General features: G+C 30.9%; 1 protein-coding gene across 13 annotated transcripts in view; it reads right to left on the minus strand.

The window, feature by feature from the left end:
• The window catches only part of LOC103577638 (AF4/FMR2 family member lilli), a 50,689-nt gene that overhangs the window by 25,250 nt on the left and 8,150 nt on the right, over positions 1-17,289 (minus strand). Inside the window, exons 1-2 of one of the 13 annotated variants that reach the window (XM_053742082.1) lie at positions 15,026-15,131; positions 12,996-13,184 (exon numbers count right to left, since the gene is read on the minus strand). The exons of 9 other annotated variants lie outside the window; for them this stretch is intronic. In XM_053742082.1, the coding sequence (XP_053598057.1) occupies positions 12,996-13,009 (14 nt within the window). In that variant the 5' untranslated portion in view covers positions 13,010-13,184; positions 15,026-15,131. Of the gene's footprint in view, positions 1-6,441; positions 6,471-12,995; positions 13,185-14,542; positions 14,766-15,025; positions 15,132-17,289 lie in introns of those variants that run through there. 3 more of the 13 variants (XM_053742084.1, XM_053742087.1, XM_053742086.1) reach the window with 3 other exon arrangements.

The raw sequence follows: 17,289 nt of genomic DNA on the forward strand, positions 1-17,289 counted from the left end.
TTGTGCACTCGCGACCTATACGATCAAATGATCGTGAGATCGAGAATCATAGACGTAGGTCGACTTCGACACTGACATACTGACACAGTTATAACGTCACTCATGCATATTACCGACAATTTTCCCTCGAAAATTTTTAATTTAATTGTATATATTTTTTGTAAATGATAGTAAATATAACAACACAATACCAATTCATTTAAATTAAAAATTAATAAATATTTTTGCATTTGTCATTGAATAATAAAAATAATTTGCCAGCTTGTTGTCTCAATGTCACCCGGACTTTGTTATTAATGACTACAGTTAACGTTTTTTATCAGTATCTAAGTCATGTAAAAAAAAAAAAACACTATTTACACAACATGAAACTATTAAATTTAACTGGCGGTTTTTAAATTTATTTTAAATTTAAGACCAATGATAAATATAACAAACGATAACAATATAAAGCAAGGATTGATAAATAGAAAAGAAAAATCTAATCCAATAAAAAATAACTTGTGTTTTGGGTATTATAAATTTTCTTTGTAGACTAAATAGCAAGTAAAGCTCTTTGCAATTCAAAACTAATACCAGCTCTCTCTCAACTTAACGTCTCAGTGATTCCGCAAAATTTATTCAACCACATCCATTTAATTTCCTGAAAACTTTGACAACTTTTAGAATACCATTTATAAATACATATTTATTAAAAACAATTATATAAACTTAATCTCAACTCTCGAAATTATGCTAGAAACCCAACGTAATTTCTCAGTGCAGAAATTACTTGCAAATTCGTAATCACAAATCTGCGACCATGACCTTATCAAGTTCATACACGCGCGTCTATCTTTACTAATAGAGCGAAATTTAATTTGACATTACAATAATTAAATATATATATTTGATAATTGCTAATTATTTATTTACATAAATAAATATTTTTTTAGTTACAATCAATAATAAACAAAAGTACTCTCTAACGTTTACTACAACTAAATATATGTATATATCTAGATATCGTAGTAATAAGTAATAGAAAGTCTATTACAGTGAAGCCACTGAACCCCGCATGACAATAATAATTTTGAGTGTTACGACGATTAACCTTCGATCGATATCTAGCAAACCCACGAGCATTGGCAATCGGCTTATCGCATTTCCCCTCACACAAGTGTCGTCACACTTGCACATTTAACCCCCCTTCACCTTATTCCTTCAACAGTGTTCAACCCTATGTACTACTAGACCGTTACTCACTTATTCAATGCATACACCCTCACCTACTCTCTGTCTCTCCCTCTCTCTCTCTTTCTCTCTTCATGTATATGCATGTGTATATGCATGTACGTGATTCTAGGCACGTGCTCTAAACCAACTTGCGCAACTATTATAAACTAAAACGTCGTCTAGTGTCTTTTGCGACCGAGTTTTAACGCAGCTTATTTTATCTTCACGCAAACAATAGATCAAAAAAATAAATTTTAAATAAATAAAAGCTCAAAGTAAAGTAAAATGTGAAAGTTAACAACTGAGTTAAGTATCAAAGCGAGTTAAAAAGTTTTTAAAAGAAGAACAGTTTGCTCGCTGCATAAATAAAAGCGACAATTGATACAACGTGACTATCAAACCCACGTGCTATATAGCGATCATCAGTTTAACAAACAATAATTTACCCGCGTAAATTACTAGTCTATGCCAGGTTATTACACATTGTTTTTGTTGTTATTATGTTGTAAAAGACAAATATATATACAAAGATATTATTACATATAGGAAACGGGCGGAATAGTGAGGCAATGATTGTAGCGAAGGCTTATTATCGAGCTGCGCGAGGTCAGCTACCAACAACCAATCATGATGACGCATAAAAGAGCGACCTCTTTCTCCATATCTGCTTGGTAAACTTGGCAACTTGTGCATGCGTCAAAAATAAGCAAGATGCCGGATCAACTTGCACTGTAAGCTGTTTAGCACGCGTACATATACATATATATATGAACATATGTGATGAGGCTGTTGCGTGCGCGAAAATTTTTATTGTTTCAATAAATAGCCGACTCAAAATTTATCTGTCGTCACAAAAAATTTGAACCCAGTATTAGTACTGATTTTTTTTACCCCAAATAATAATTAAAAATTAATTTATTTATAATTGCAGACTCACCAGGAATTTAAAAGCGTGACGGACTTTTTAATATATCCAAATATAATCTTGACGCATCACAATCATTTATCACAATTGTCTTTGGCGACTTTGACAACAAAAGAAAGAAGACCGAGAAGTGGGATGATGATGATAATAATAATAATAATAAGAACAAGAAAGAGTAGATGGAGAAAAAGGAGGAGGAGAAGGTGAAGGAGGAAGAGATGAAGGTGGTGGTGGAGTAGGTGGAAAAAGTGGCGGTGGTAAAGAAGACAAAGAAAAAGTAGAAATAAAAGAAGAACAGCAAGACAAAGTTAAACGACTCAACAAAACTTTGTACTCTCATGCTTAAATTGTAATCTATAATATCACTGGTGCATAAAAACCCTCCGGAAGCAGTGCACTACAAAATATACACACTTGTGCATATGCAGCACTTAATTAAATGTGCGCACTACTACAACAACTAGCTCACGTCAACGACGTGGCCCCGAGGAAGCGGCTAATCCGGAAACGCGCGCCTCAACGCAACCACGTCGCTTTTTTATTTAAAAACTCCGGCACGTATATGTCACATGTACACACATGCACACATTATGTCTTTTATATCATTTCATTTATTTATTATTCTTATTATTCTCTACTTTATAACCATCATATCGTCACTTATACATTAATACACATACGCGAATTTAAATTACACTCGGTATTTAAATAAATGTCCATCAAATATATATTAATATCAATATCAATATCAAGAAAATAATAATAATAATTAATATTATTATTGTCAATTGTACAACACGATTGTTATCGTTGTCTCAAGTTTTAACACAAATTGCGCGCATATACCGAATTAAAAAATATCTAAGTGTGTGTGTGTGTTTATAAAAAGGTCACCTCTACGTCTTACGTTGAGATATGTGGTACACAACTGATGACTACGACGAAAATACGATGAAAACACACAAAAATACCCGCGTATTTACATCCATACACGCACACTGATTGATCGTAAAGACGAATCATGCGCGCGCGTCATCAATTTTTCCCACATGCGTATATATATGTATATATGTTTATACATATATAACTCACACTAGATGACTGTCCACAGATTCAAAACACCGGCGGTCTTTTCATCGACATGTTCGTGTGAACATTAAAAAAAAATGTTTTTTTATTTTAAAACCCGTACTGGTGTTGTCAAATTCTTTTGATGTAATGCAGTGCTCGAGATGATAAACAATTATTTACATACATTGACATTGCTCCATTATTGAGGATCTTAAAATCATAACAAACTGACATTTACTGCGTCGTGTTTGATAACATGATCATTTATTATTAGAGTTAATGTTTTTTTTTTTAATTTGGAATTGATAAGAAAAATTTTTTTTTTTTACAAACTATTCAAATAATAATAGAAAACTGTCACGATTCTCCAGCATTGGAAGCGCAACGAGGCGATTAGAGCTCAGGAGAAACTGGCACTTTCCGGTCGCGACTGAACCACGCACACACTAAACACACAACTACTTTAGAGGTTTACTACTACTATACGAAAGTATTAGAGTGTAGTAGTAATGTAACAAAATGATATTGGTAAATTGGTGAGTGTGTAAGAGAGTACGAGTGAGAAAGATCGAGACAGTTTTGTATGATGAGGAAAAAGCTGAGCTGAATACAGAGCGAGACAAAGGTACCAAATAGATAGCAAGAGATGGTAGTGAGGGGAAAATAAAGTACATATATATCTACATATACATTTTGAAGCTTACTACACAGAGCAGACAGCGCACGTAGACAAGACACACACGTGCGCGAAATAGCGACGGTGTACGCTGACAAGACGGGAGTAAACTCTGTCAGAAAGAGGGAAAGAGAAGATTGTGAATGAGAGAAAGACGGGGTTTGTAAAATGTGTGTCTGTGTGGGTGTGTGTGTTTCTTCAAGTGTGTGTGTGGGTGTATGTAACGAGAGGGGAAAGTGGCGTGCGACCAGAGGTGGGAGAGATTATCAAAATGGCCGCTCGACCATCACGCCGCCTCGCGCGCCGCAGAAAACGTGTGGGCAAGTGAGATGAGAATATAGATTTATTAGTACATCGAGTTGGGAATCTGAGGAAGAAAGAGACCACGGCCAGACGACGACGACGACGACGACGACGACGTCGACCGACTATGAATATAACCTGCGCCACTATCTACATATCTATACTCTCGGGCTCTTGGAGTACACTGTACTCCGTATTGAATATATTTATATGTCTGTATGTACACTGGACACCCCCGATATTACAATACGCATATATTTATTATATATGTATAAAGAGCATCGGTGATGAAAATGAGTACGAGTATGAGTATGAGTATGAGTATCATATAAATGAGGATAAAAAGTTGAGGATGAGAATGAGGGAGTGAAGACAAGTTTATGGTGGTGGATATCTCTCAGCACTGGATTGGTCTTTAACATGGACGCGTGCTGAGATGTGTGGAATTGACGGTGAATTGATATGCACACTCAATCGCGGAATTATTATTTCTGACTAAGAGAGCAGAGCCAATGAGGGAATTAATAGACCGCGGCATGTAAACGACTCACAATAACTTTTATGTCATCGGATTATCTGAGTATTATTAGGTTTTATATGATAACAATCTACCTATAGATTGATCATTTAAATAACTTATTTTTCACAATGTTTAAATATATATGTAGCGATATAAACAAACTTTACTGAATGAGTTTAATTTTAAAATCAAATTTATCCCTCCTTGTTTTTAAATTATGATTATCAGTGATATAATTGCTGTTAATTTAAAAATTGTATATTCAGTCGTAATAGTCTCAATCGTGTTACACATTTAGCTTTAATAGTTATTACGTTTCCAGAATTCAATAAGAATTATCGATCGTTAATTATTTTAGGACATTTATTAATAAATTTATATTCAATCTTTTAATAGATTGTCATTACGGACGTAAATTACATGTAGTAATATCTGTAAGATCGGTTGGTTAAATAATAATTTTAAAAAAGTAAATGAAATAAGGGATATTGGTGAAGATAAGGTTTTAAGTCGATCGAGCTTTCGATCTACGTCACACAAGACTCGTTTTATTGGCAAGTTCGAGTGCACCAAAGAGATCGAGAGATACTATGAGCGAAATGGAGGCAACAAGAGAACCAGCCGAGACTTAGGTAAACGAAATCAACTGTATAGAGGTAAATATATATATGTAAACATATATGTATATATGTTATATGTCTGAGCGAAGAGATGGCGAAGAGAGAAAACGATATGCATCTAATGTACACATTGTAGAGTTGTGTAGTTTAAACTGAGTATGTATCGTTCCTATGTATATATATATATATATATATATATATATATATATATATATATATATATATATATATATATATATATATATATATATGTGTGTATATAACCACCACCAACGCTGCCACCACAAGCTTACATTAGCTATATACTTGTACTGTACTCTCGGTTCTTCTCTTTTCCCGATCATCGCACCATCCATCCTATCATCATGCCAAAATGGCGGAAATGCCAAAAAATATAGATATAAAATTACTCTTATAAAAGAAATCAATTTTTTATGCAATTTATTTATTTATAATTTGATAAAGTTGATTTTTCAGGGAAAAAGTTACAATATTTATTATAGTAATTACTTTTGAAAATGGAGTTTATTTACTATGGTATAAAATATTTGAAAAAAAAAAAAAAAAAAAAAAAAAAAAAAAAAAAATTGATAAATTTTTTTATCAAAATTTTTACCGCCAAAATTCGATCGTAGAAGTTTTGATAGAATTTACTAACTTTTTTTTATAAAATATTTTATTTTTTGTAAAGAAACTCTTTTTTAAAATAATTACTAATAAAGATGTAATTTCTTTTGTAAAAAAACTATTGCAAATTTAAATAAATTAAATTATTTGGTCAAGAATACCTACAAGACTTTTTTTTTAAATGATTTTTTCTTGTGCACAAAAAATATAAAAAATCAAAAAATTCTAACCCCAATAATAATAATAATAATAATTATTATAAAAAATCAATTTTGAAAAAATTCAAATCCCAGATTTCACTTATTGAAATTTCATGAGAAAAATTTATTAACTTTTATTTTTAAACAATATCTATTAAGATTTTAATTTCTTTAGTAAAAAAAGAAAAACTATTTTCTATACAGAAAATATACAGAAAATTAAAAAATCCTAACCTCAGTAATAATTATTAATATTATTATTTTTATTGTCGATGAATACTCACTGAGATAAATACATGGCAATAGAACAGCGTTAATTAATATGCCAGTCAATAGCAAGGTTCCAATATTCAAAACAAAACAGCTATTTTAACATGTACACAATAATTTATCCTGTTTGTTACGTTTACTTAAGGATACACACAACGATTATTACTGATTGAATTGTCTAATCATTTAAATAACCAACAAAATTATTGGACTACCGCACAGGAAAATTAGTCACAATAGAGCACTAATACCGGGACATGAATGTCATAACCCGATTTCACATTAAATTAACTCGAGATGATGTACAATTTCTTTCTTTTTTTTTTTTTTTTTCAACAAAATCTGTGATTGTAAATGTTAAAAAAAAGTAATTCAATGAAACACGTGAGCACTCCTGATCATGAAATGGCGCTATGTGAAGAAGAAGGGTGAATGCTAATGTAGGGATTCTTAAATGATCGTAAGTACACTGTGTTAAAGTTACGGTCAGAATTCGGTGTTCTGGGGATTTGTAACGAGACAATGCAAACAATGAAGTCAAGTCTAATCTCTTGGGAAACTTTTTCTCTAGACCTGGATTTTAGCAAAATAACTAGTGTAACCTTTAGTTGATTTACTTTATGTTGCAACATTGAACATATTTAAATCGATTTAGACTAAAATGTTTATAAATAAAATATAAGAATAAAATAAAGGTTATAAGAAGTTTGCGATGAAATAAATTACGGACAACTACTGAAGTACATAATAATAAATACATACTGCAGAGAGTACCTGGGTTACAATGTGATGCCCCACACCATATCCGGTAAGTCTCTGACTCACTTAGAATTCTGTTGCTGGGGTTACCAACCTCATTTTTCATTTTAAGTTTTCCTTTTATAATACACAATCTGCCAAAATAATTCTCAAATCTATGTCTGTATGTACCTTTTTAAAAGTATTGATCGTACAAACACTACAATTTATACATCCGAGTATGACGTTTTTATCTTTTTGTGATAAATATGAAAAAAATTGTTTAGCTGAAGGATCCAATTTATTTTTTTAAATATTTAGAGTAGAGGTACCGTTTTTAGCCACTAAAAATTTAAATAAATTAATTTTTAAAAGACACAATGACAATTAATTTTTAAAATGTATACAAATATACTTTTATGTCACTTTAACAGGAAATTATATTTTATACTTTTTTATTAATGAAAATAAAGTTATAATTGTCTGGAAATGGAGCAGTGGTAACAAATGGTACTTCTACCTTGTTTCGCGCCAATAAAAATTCAAAATTAATCTTTAATTTAAATGTGAACATGAAAAATTAAATTCATTTTCCATTATACAGGGTTTTTAGCGAAACTACTGATTTTAGAAAAAAATTTTTGAAATAAAAATTGTAGGAAATTTAATTTGCTAAAAGAAAGGTCTTAAAGCTTGTCATCGTATCTCTGATAGTTTAGAAGTTATAGTGAAAATAAAATGACATCAATTAAAAAAAAAAAAAAATAATTTTTACTTCAAGTCGCCACAGCCTCCAAATAATTGGATGTACATAAAAATGTAATGAGACATTTTTTGTAGAGAATTTAATCAACTACAAAATTGTTCATATGAATTTTTTTCATATCTTTCACCATTAACCCAGAATTTTGATTTTTTTATAAAATTTTCGAAAAACTTCAAATTTTAATCAAATATATAAATATATCATGTCTAACATATTTTTTCAGTGTCAATAATTACAACTTCTACCTCGACATAAAAATAAACCGGTTGTTTTTTTTTTTTTTTTTTTTTTTTTTTTTTTTTTTTAAATTAGAAACTCTGGTATCCAAAACTTGAGAAAAATAATTAATCAATTATGATAATGAAAATATATAGTATACAAAATAAGTATGTAGCATTGAAAAACGAATAAAAAAATAAAGTGACAGATTATAATTCATGTTTACAATCCACTTGGCAGCGTAGGTATCATCTAATGCCACCTACATAACAAGTAGATGGAAGTAAAAGGTCACGAAATCAACAACGTTACGACCTTCGACCTACACGTGTCTCTCTCTTTGATCAGAAAATCAGTAGCTCAGTCTGTAATCTATAGACATACATGCTAACTGTTACGTTCTATATATCATTGAATTTTTATTCTTTTTAATTCATAAATAATTCAATCAGTACAAGATATGGCATAGGTGAATACCAGTTCTTAGGTGTTTCTATCAATATAAAGTATAGAATAAAATCAATAGATAGTTAAAACTCACTTATGCAAATACATCATATATTATCGAAATGAAATATTGATTTTAGTTGTGTTCTCGTATCGTCTTTTATAATTTTAATTACACTAGACTAGAAAATTAAACAACGTGTATGATACTTTTAATTAAATTATTTTAATTTATAAATACTACAATTACTAAGTGTGTTTTAAAATACTTTGCTAATTAAAAATATTAATTGAATAATATATTGCCATACAAACATTCACGTAATGTACATAATTATGTATAGCGATATTAATAATTAATATATAATTTTAACTTTATTTAATAGAGTTCCAGTAATTTTTTTTTTTTTTTTTTGGAAGTTTAATAAACTTGACTATTAAAAAATTTTAATAAATTATATTTTTAAATGTTATCAATAACTAACAATTATGATAAGATATTATATGACGTATTTAAAATAAACGAGCTATCAAAATTTGGTTTAAAATACTTTTGTATGAATAAAAAAATCTACTAGATAATAATAATGGAATTGAAATTTACTTTAAGCTTGTAATTGTCTAAGTATAGAATTGGTCTGGAGACTAGTATGTATGAGAAGTAAAATATTATGTACTAATAAATCAAGTTTGAGATAGATTGAATGCGCCTTTAATTACACCGACAATCATAAGTACCAATCAAAACAAATATATGTGGGGTAGGTTTCATTTGGGGCCACTGCTCCGTTCTTGGACATTTAATACTTTATTTTAATTAATGAAAAGGTATAAAGAAAATTGCATTGTAGTAAAACGATGAAAGTATCTCTATACATCTTGAAAATTTGAATTTGCCGCGCATTTTACAGATTGTTTTATTTAAATTTATCAAGTTTCCAAAATTGGCCCTCGTATCCAAAAACGATATCTCTACCCTATGTTCGTACTAATGTATATAATTCTATAAATCTACCCTATATATATTCGCCCAAATGTATATAATTTAAAACAAGTAAATTTAAATTAACTTCAAGTTTGTAATTGTCTATAAAATTGATTTTAAAATGCTAGACATGAAACTAGAAACATATTACCAATAAATTAATTTTGAAATGGATCAGATGTGTCTTCAATTACACTAACAATCAAGTACCGATCAAAATAAATAAAAATATATATTCAAATGTACAAAGAAATAAAGGATTTCTTCCCTTAAAAAATTGATATTTTCAATCGATAATGAAAAAATTTTTTTTGGAGCACTAAGACATGTTTTTTTTTCTGTCTATATATTTTAAAACAATTAATATAATAATAAAATGAGTGTAATCTAGAAATTATAAATACCGTTTAAAGGATAAGAGAAGGAAATAGATGGTTGTACACTTGAGATAGGGTATTATCAAAGTGGGTTGTCAGTCGCAGTCTTTATCGACTACGTTATCAGAATAGAAGGCGCTCGGACATTAAATGCCCGAGTAGTCCTGATGGTTTACCCAATCAGTTAGAGAGTTGATACAATTCAAGTACACAAATGAAAGAGACACGTGATTTAACAATAATCAAGTAAAGACGAAATAAGAATAGCTGTTTTCCAGCAATATAAGTTACCGGTCTCCAAGCAAAAAAGAGTAAATATGTATTTTCCTTCATAATTTTTTCCCAGTTTAAAATAGCCAACTTAAAGTTGAAAAGTAATTTACCGGTAAGTGGATCCCGGGTAACTAAACAACTAAACCGGCTGCTGCTGTAGCAGCAGTAGGATTGGCCAGGGCATATACCGTGTACTTGGTGTATTGCCTCGATGGTCAATACTTGCGATATACAACAACGCATATTCAATTATGTATGTACAGATCTCGGTCTCTATTTCTCTTGGGTTGCTTTGGCTTTGCTTGGTCGGTATCGCGTTGGTGGTGGATTATATGGGCATGTATGTGTAGGTTATATTAGCCAACCTGGCGGTCATCTCACCACCACTACACCATTTACGCTTGAGCTCTGTTTGCAATACAAAGACATTGACTAAGGTACCCATATACTATATATACCCACATATATGAGGATATGTGTATAATATAACCAACCCGATCCACACAATACATAACACACGTTACATTACATTGCTGTACAAGTTGAGTGTAAACTCATGGCATGCACGGGGCGTTTTGTGTTTCAACTACGATATGCCTCCTGGTTGATGTAAATATCCAAGTGTTTATAGTTTAAGTTACGTCCAGTTGACACATCCATTTAACTACCCTATGATATTATATTTATATTTTTATATACTGAATGTCAGCACTATTGCCATTTATTATAACATATTGAGATATTTCATAAATATATCGGTTTGTAACATTACTACTTTATATTAACCAGTTGCTGTTTTATATATCGAGTAGTACGATATTATACTACGCCATAGATTGCGCAGTTCTCACGATTCGCTTTGCTATTCCCGTGGCTATTCTTGGAACTTAGTCCTAAGAGAAAGCTATTCTATATAAAAAAAGAAAAAAATAATATTTTAGTTTATTATTTTTTGTTTAAATTTGTGGAGTATATAAATTATTGCAAAAAAAAAAGGGAACAATTAGCAACCTAGACTTTGCTTAACTTGCGCTAAAGTGACTAATGCTAACATATCACTTGTCTAATCCGCGTGGTGGAGATGTAGCGTTTAATCGGCCTACATTGATGGACAAATCAATAGCAATAGCTACCACCAATCAATAATACTCAAATAATTTTGCCTATTAATTGATACCATTTTATTTAATTGGCTATAAGTTTGTTTAATAGAAGACAACAAATATAATTACTGTTATTGCTTTTTATATGAAATATATCACACACAGGGTTAATAAAAAGTCATATAAAAAATATATATATGTATATAATATCCGACCCTACACTGCTGGCTTGTACCACCTGCCAGGGTATGTTTCCGGAACGACTCAACAACGACGGTTATCAAGTTTCGAAACTACTTATCCCATCGTCATGACCAAATAAAAATCTTACTGACTGGCTACTGCCAGACATTACTTATAAATTCGCTATTAAGTTTTTAACATTTTTTTTATTCACTTGCTACTTTTCTACACAGCGGAATTTACTCAAAACCGTTACAGGAAATTTTGTAATTTGTAATTTTAATATCACAAATTTCTAAACAATAAGTCAAAATTTTTATCATAAGTTAAAAATTAAAAGAAGAATAATAATTTTTACTTATCATTTGGTAATTTTTTGTTGTTAAAATTGAGAATTATCTAATTTCCTATAACGGTTTTGAGTTTATTGTGTGAAGAGTAAATTTTACTTTAATTTTAATTTTTTCTCTGTGTGTATTAGGGTAGGAGTAGCATTTGTGGCCACTGCTCCATTTTTGAACGTTTAATTCTCTATTTTAATTGATTAAAATGTATAAAATTAAACTTCTATTGTAACAGTCTGATAAAACTGGCCTTGATGTGGCCAAAAATTGTACCTCTACCCTTCATTACATGGGTCAAAAAATTAGCAGATTTGACTTTTTTGACAAAGTAATACCAAGTGGGTCAAATTACTTGGAAAAAATGGACGTAAAAAATGAATGAATTTTCGCAATGCAGTCGACCAAAAAACCAGGAAGTTGAGTCACAAAAAAATGACTATGCTGTACTATAATTATTATTGTGAGACTTTAAAAATTTTTATCCTCCCCTTTGATTCCTATTTTAGACAAATAATTTCCATTACAATCAGTAAGTTTTAAAAGTACATTTTTTTAGTGCAGCATAATAATTTTCTGGCGACTCAACTTCCTGTCTCAAGTTTTGTCGAGAGCATAATAAAAATTCGTGCATCTTTTATGGCCATTTTTCTCCATGTAGTCAAAGTCAGATGTCTTTTTCAGCCATTTTCGATTTCTTTTGTCTAACTTGACCTACATAGTATCAATTTAAGTTAAATTTGACTTAGTTTTAATTTAGTCAGCTTAAATTTGTTATGTTTTTTGACTCGGGTACATACAGACTGTATTTGTCTCATAAGTAGCGAGATAAAGTTTAAAAATCTACACAAAAAAAAAAAACTCGACTGAAATTAAATATTTTTGATCCAAGAAAATTTTTTTGAAAACCTCAATTCGGATTAAGTGAAAATCTCCTGACCAAGACAAATTCTCTTGGCTAAAGAAAATCTTGACCCGGTTCCCAAAATCGTTAGTCTTCCAAAATGTTTTCTTGACTTAAGATAACTTTTTTTTTTTTTCAGTGTATGAAAGTTGGATTAAAAATTAAAGTAAAAGACACAAAAGAGAATAAGTGGGACATAATATGAAGGTGATCAAAGAATTGATGGACTTACCGCGGTTTCTTCATGGTGTTTGAGTTAGCCACCTTGTATTCGTAACTCGATGTGTCACGTGTCACACGCTACCTTCACTCTCATGGCATCAAACACCTTTTTAAATACGTTCTTTCTTGTAAAGTTTTGTTGTTATTATTACTAATAACTATTATAGTTGAGCGTTAGTTCTTGGAGGTAAAAAATAAACTGTAAGAAATTATCCGCAATGTAACGTCAACCGGTATTATAAATTCGTTAAATAATATCATGGGTTATTAATTTAAATAGTGTAATCAATTTAAGATCCTACAAGACAGCAACTACCAATAAGATAAATTAAATAGTAATTAACCGCGAGCTATTTAAATCGATAAAACTTTTTTTTATCTTCCTCGTCTTGGTTTACTCTACTAAACATCCAAACATATCTTTTTTAAAGCCCAGTCCACAGTCTGCTCGTTTATAGCTCAACAAGACTAGTGTGCGAAATTTGCTTCTTCATCTTATTCTTTTTCTTCTTCCTCTTTTATCTTTAGTTTCTTTGGTCCACCGTTTCGCGGTCTCTTTTTCCTCTACCTCAATACTCCTTTCCGTAGTTGCTGCTGTTGTTATAGTGGTAGTAACTATATTCTTTCCTTTTCGTCAAATGTACAGGACAGAACGAAGAAAATAAAAAAAAAAGAGACCAACGACAGAAATGACGATATAGAGACGACAGAAAATCGAGAAGGGGGCGCTTTGGCAACGTCGCAGCTCATTCACTCGCTCACTCACTCTCATCAGTACCCAGTTTACACTAAACTATTTCTTTCTCTTTCTCTCTTTCGCTAAACTTTACATACATACATCCATCCATACATATATAGATAAATATATACATAAATGCATACATTCTACATTGTTCACTCAACATCTGTCTTCTCTGTCTTTCGTCCGATTTTCGTCAGCTAGTAATACCAAGTGTACAGAGTACTCACTCATACGTACATCATTACATTACATATGTATATATATATATATATATATATATATATATATATATATATATATATATATATATATATAGATATATATATGTGTATAACTTTTCATTCTCACTGTACACGAATGCTAAACTCACACCAGTTGTAGCCTAGTCCAGGCTATTTTATCATGTACAATAATGTCTGTGGACACACTTGCACATTACAGGTATACGTATTTATATATGTATATATATATATATAAATATATCTGTCTATATACAAATATGAAGGAGCTTCTCCGGTTGTACACGCGCTACGTGACTGCTACAGAGAAAAGAGAACGACGGCGCAGGAGGGGAGGAAAGGAAGGGCTTCTTCACTTTGCCTCAAAAAATAAAATTTTTGATCCTGAGAAAATGAAAATAAAAATTAAAAAAATTAAATTTAAAAATATCGACGCGTGGACTAAAAACACAAACTGACACATGTACGGATCGGTATTTAAAAATGGCACGATATTTAAACTTCGTATTATGATGATGGTAAATAAACAAAACAAAGTTAAGTAAAATAATAAATAAATACATAAAAAAAAAGTACCTGAGTATCATTGTTATTTTATATAAATATTAAATCATTAATGGCACTGTAAATTCTGGTGTAACAGCGTATTTCGCACGGTACCATTGAGCCTGAGAAGAAGACGTAGACGAAGACGAAGAAGACGAGTAATAAGAAGTAGAGGCCATGCACTCACATATACATTGAAGAAAAAGAAGACAGAGATTCATGAGGTCGTCAAGATGTTTGTGTACAAAGCGATCGACACGACACAACTAATACCAGTCTACTGTCTTCATATGTATAAGTATTTCTATCTATATATATACATATATACATACAAATGTGTGAGTGAGAGAGAAGATTCCAGCAAGTAGAGTATAGAGTAAGAGAAGAACCTAAACTAATCGTAATCTTGGAAACTTGTCAATGTTGTGTTTAAATCACAAATATAAACACTAATAACCCATAATAATATTATCAATTGATTGTAATTACAATATATTATAAATAAAAACTCACTTTATATAATAACGATAAAATATAATATTGATATTATTACATTATTGAGGATTGACACTTTGACTATTCTCACTTGCTCACGATGGCGGAAGCCATATTGCAATCGCCGTTCTGTAACCAGCGCCAGTACGACGACGACCAATCCCATCAGAGGAGAAGAGGAGAGGGTAGTAGATGATAGTATACCTATACCTATACACCAGAGCAGACCTACGGATTATTGTATGCATGTACACATATTATTTAAACACCAGCACCAACCGTTCAGCGACTGAGCAATCAGAAAACTAACAATCCTCATTCTCCTGACATCTAGCGGCAACCTTTTTAATTTAAACATTAAACACAATACTAAAAACTTGTCTATACTACTCCGATGCTGCTGCTGCTGCTGCTACTGCTGACTACTGCTTTGCTTACATTACTCTACTTTGCTCTACTGGGTTTAGGTTTAGGCTCACTACTATGACACACCACTTACACTACCGACTACATCCAAATACATCTACTCAGCCCAATTGTGTTAAACTACTCGTGCACATTATCAACAGTACAAATGTAATGCGCTAAGCACTCATTTGGATCCAATCAACCTAAACCGAAACCTAACTGCCCCACTAATTTACCGATTTGTATTGGCTAAGCTTATCAATTATTCTGTCATTAATTACTCATCTCATGTGTAATCAAACTTATTTTATTTTAATTACTTTTTTTTTACAGATAGAGGTTGCAGTTGCGGCCTCTGCTCCATTTTAGGACACTACTTTTTTTTAAATGATCCTGGTTGACAGACGATTACTAATTTTATTAATTTTTTATTTTGAAATCAATTTCAAAAATACAAAGCTTAAAATATGCACATGTAGAAAATTTAAAAAACTATGGGTGCAATTTTTTAAAATATTTTTTTTTTTATAATTTATCGGTTGGAGAAAAATCCAAGTTATTAGACCTCGGCTAACTTCAGTATTATATTTTAATTAATGAAAATGTTTAAAAAAAAATTGCATTGTAGGGAGATAAAAGTGTCTTTGTATAAATTTTTAAAATTAATTATATCATTGCGTATTTTACAAATTTATTAAAATTCTCATGTTCAAAACTGGCCGAAAATGGTACCTCTTTCTATTTAAAATAATGGCCAATGACTAATATTATTATGATACTGAAGTTAACAATATGCTGAAGTAGCAGCAATTAAAAAACTTTTATTTATTTTCAATAATCATATCAACCGGCTAAATTGTTATGATGACAATCAACTTGGTGATTAAAGACGTCTAACAATTTTTCGTTTTATTTTTTGCAAAACGATAAATTATAAAATAATTGCACATGAAATTTAAAAAATTTTCCACATGTACATTTTAGTTTCAGTTTTTTTTAATTGATTTGGTGAAAAAAATCGTTAAATTGTTAATCGTCTACAAACTTCAGAATCATTAATCATTATTCTATTATATGATTCTTTGTTGTAAATGATATCGTGACTTTCGCAATATCTGAGCAAACAAACGTCAAATAAACAATGAGAGATTCCGTCCGTTGACCGATTAAAGTGCTGGCGATTCACGACCTAGAAATAGTTAACATCGTCCAAGAATTAAACAAGTTAACTAAAAGTGGAGCCCAGATGATAACAATAATAATAATGCAGACTAATATTTAAAAAATACATCAGTGTTCGTCTGCGGAAGTCGACTGAAATTGGTATTACCGTTAGTAAATGCTCGCGTATTTATCGGCCGATATATTTACAAACTGGCATTGTACGTCGGTTAATTATTCAAGATAATATATTTTAAATAATTATGTATGTATGACTAATGTTATCGCGTATGACGTACGTAGTTACCGCAAATGTTTTATTTGAGCTTTTTAAAATACAGAGACTTAAAACTTGGAGTAAAACAAGACTGGACGGCTAATTATTTTGTATAACAAACTTGGGTTAAATTGAATGGATATATTTTTGGTAAAAACAATTATACTCTACTAGGGACTTTGTCTATTTGTCTATAGACATTTATGCTGTGAAAGTCTAGCAAGAGAAGTGCAGTAGCCAGCACCTTGACACGGTGAGCACTGAAGAGCTCTCAGGATATCTGGTATTGTGCCAACTTGTTTAACTTCTATACTACATTCTGTACTAAATGTTACACTATTTGTTACAACTACCATATTATCACAGTATAACTGTATAACTTCCGCTTAAAATACCGGGCCCTTAGACTTGAACTTACTCGAGTTTAAATTAGCTC

This window comes from Microplitis demolitor, chromosome 1 (assembly GCF_026212275.2).
Source record: "Microplitis demolitor isolate Queensland-Clemson2020A chromosome 1, iyMicDemo2.1a, whole genome shotgun sequence".
Classification (NCBI taxonomy): domain Eukaryota; kingdom Metazoa; phylum Arthropoda; class Insecta; order Hymenoptera; family Braconidae; genus Microplitis; species Microplitis demolitor.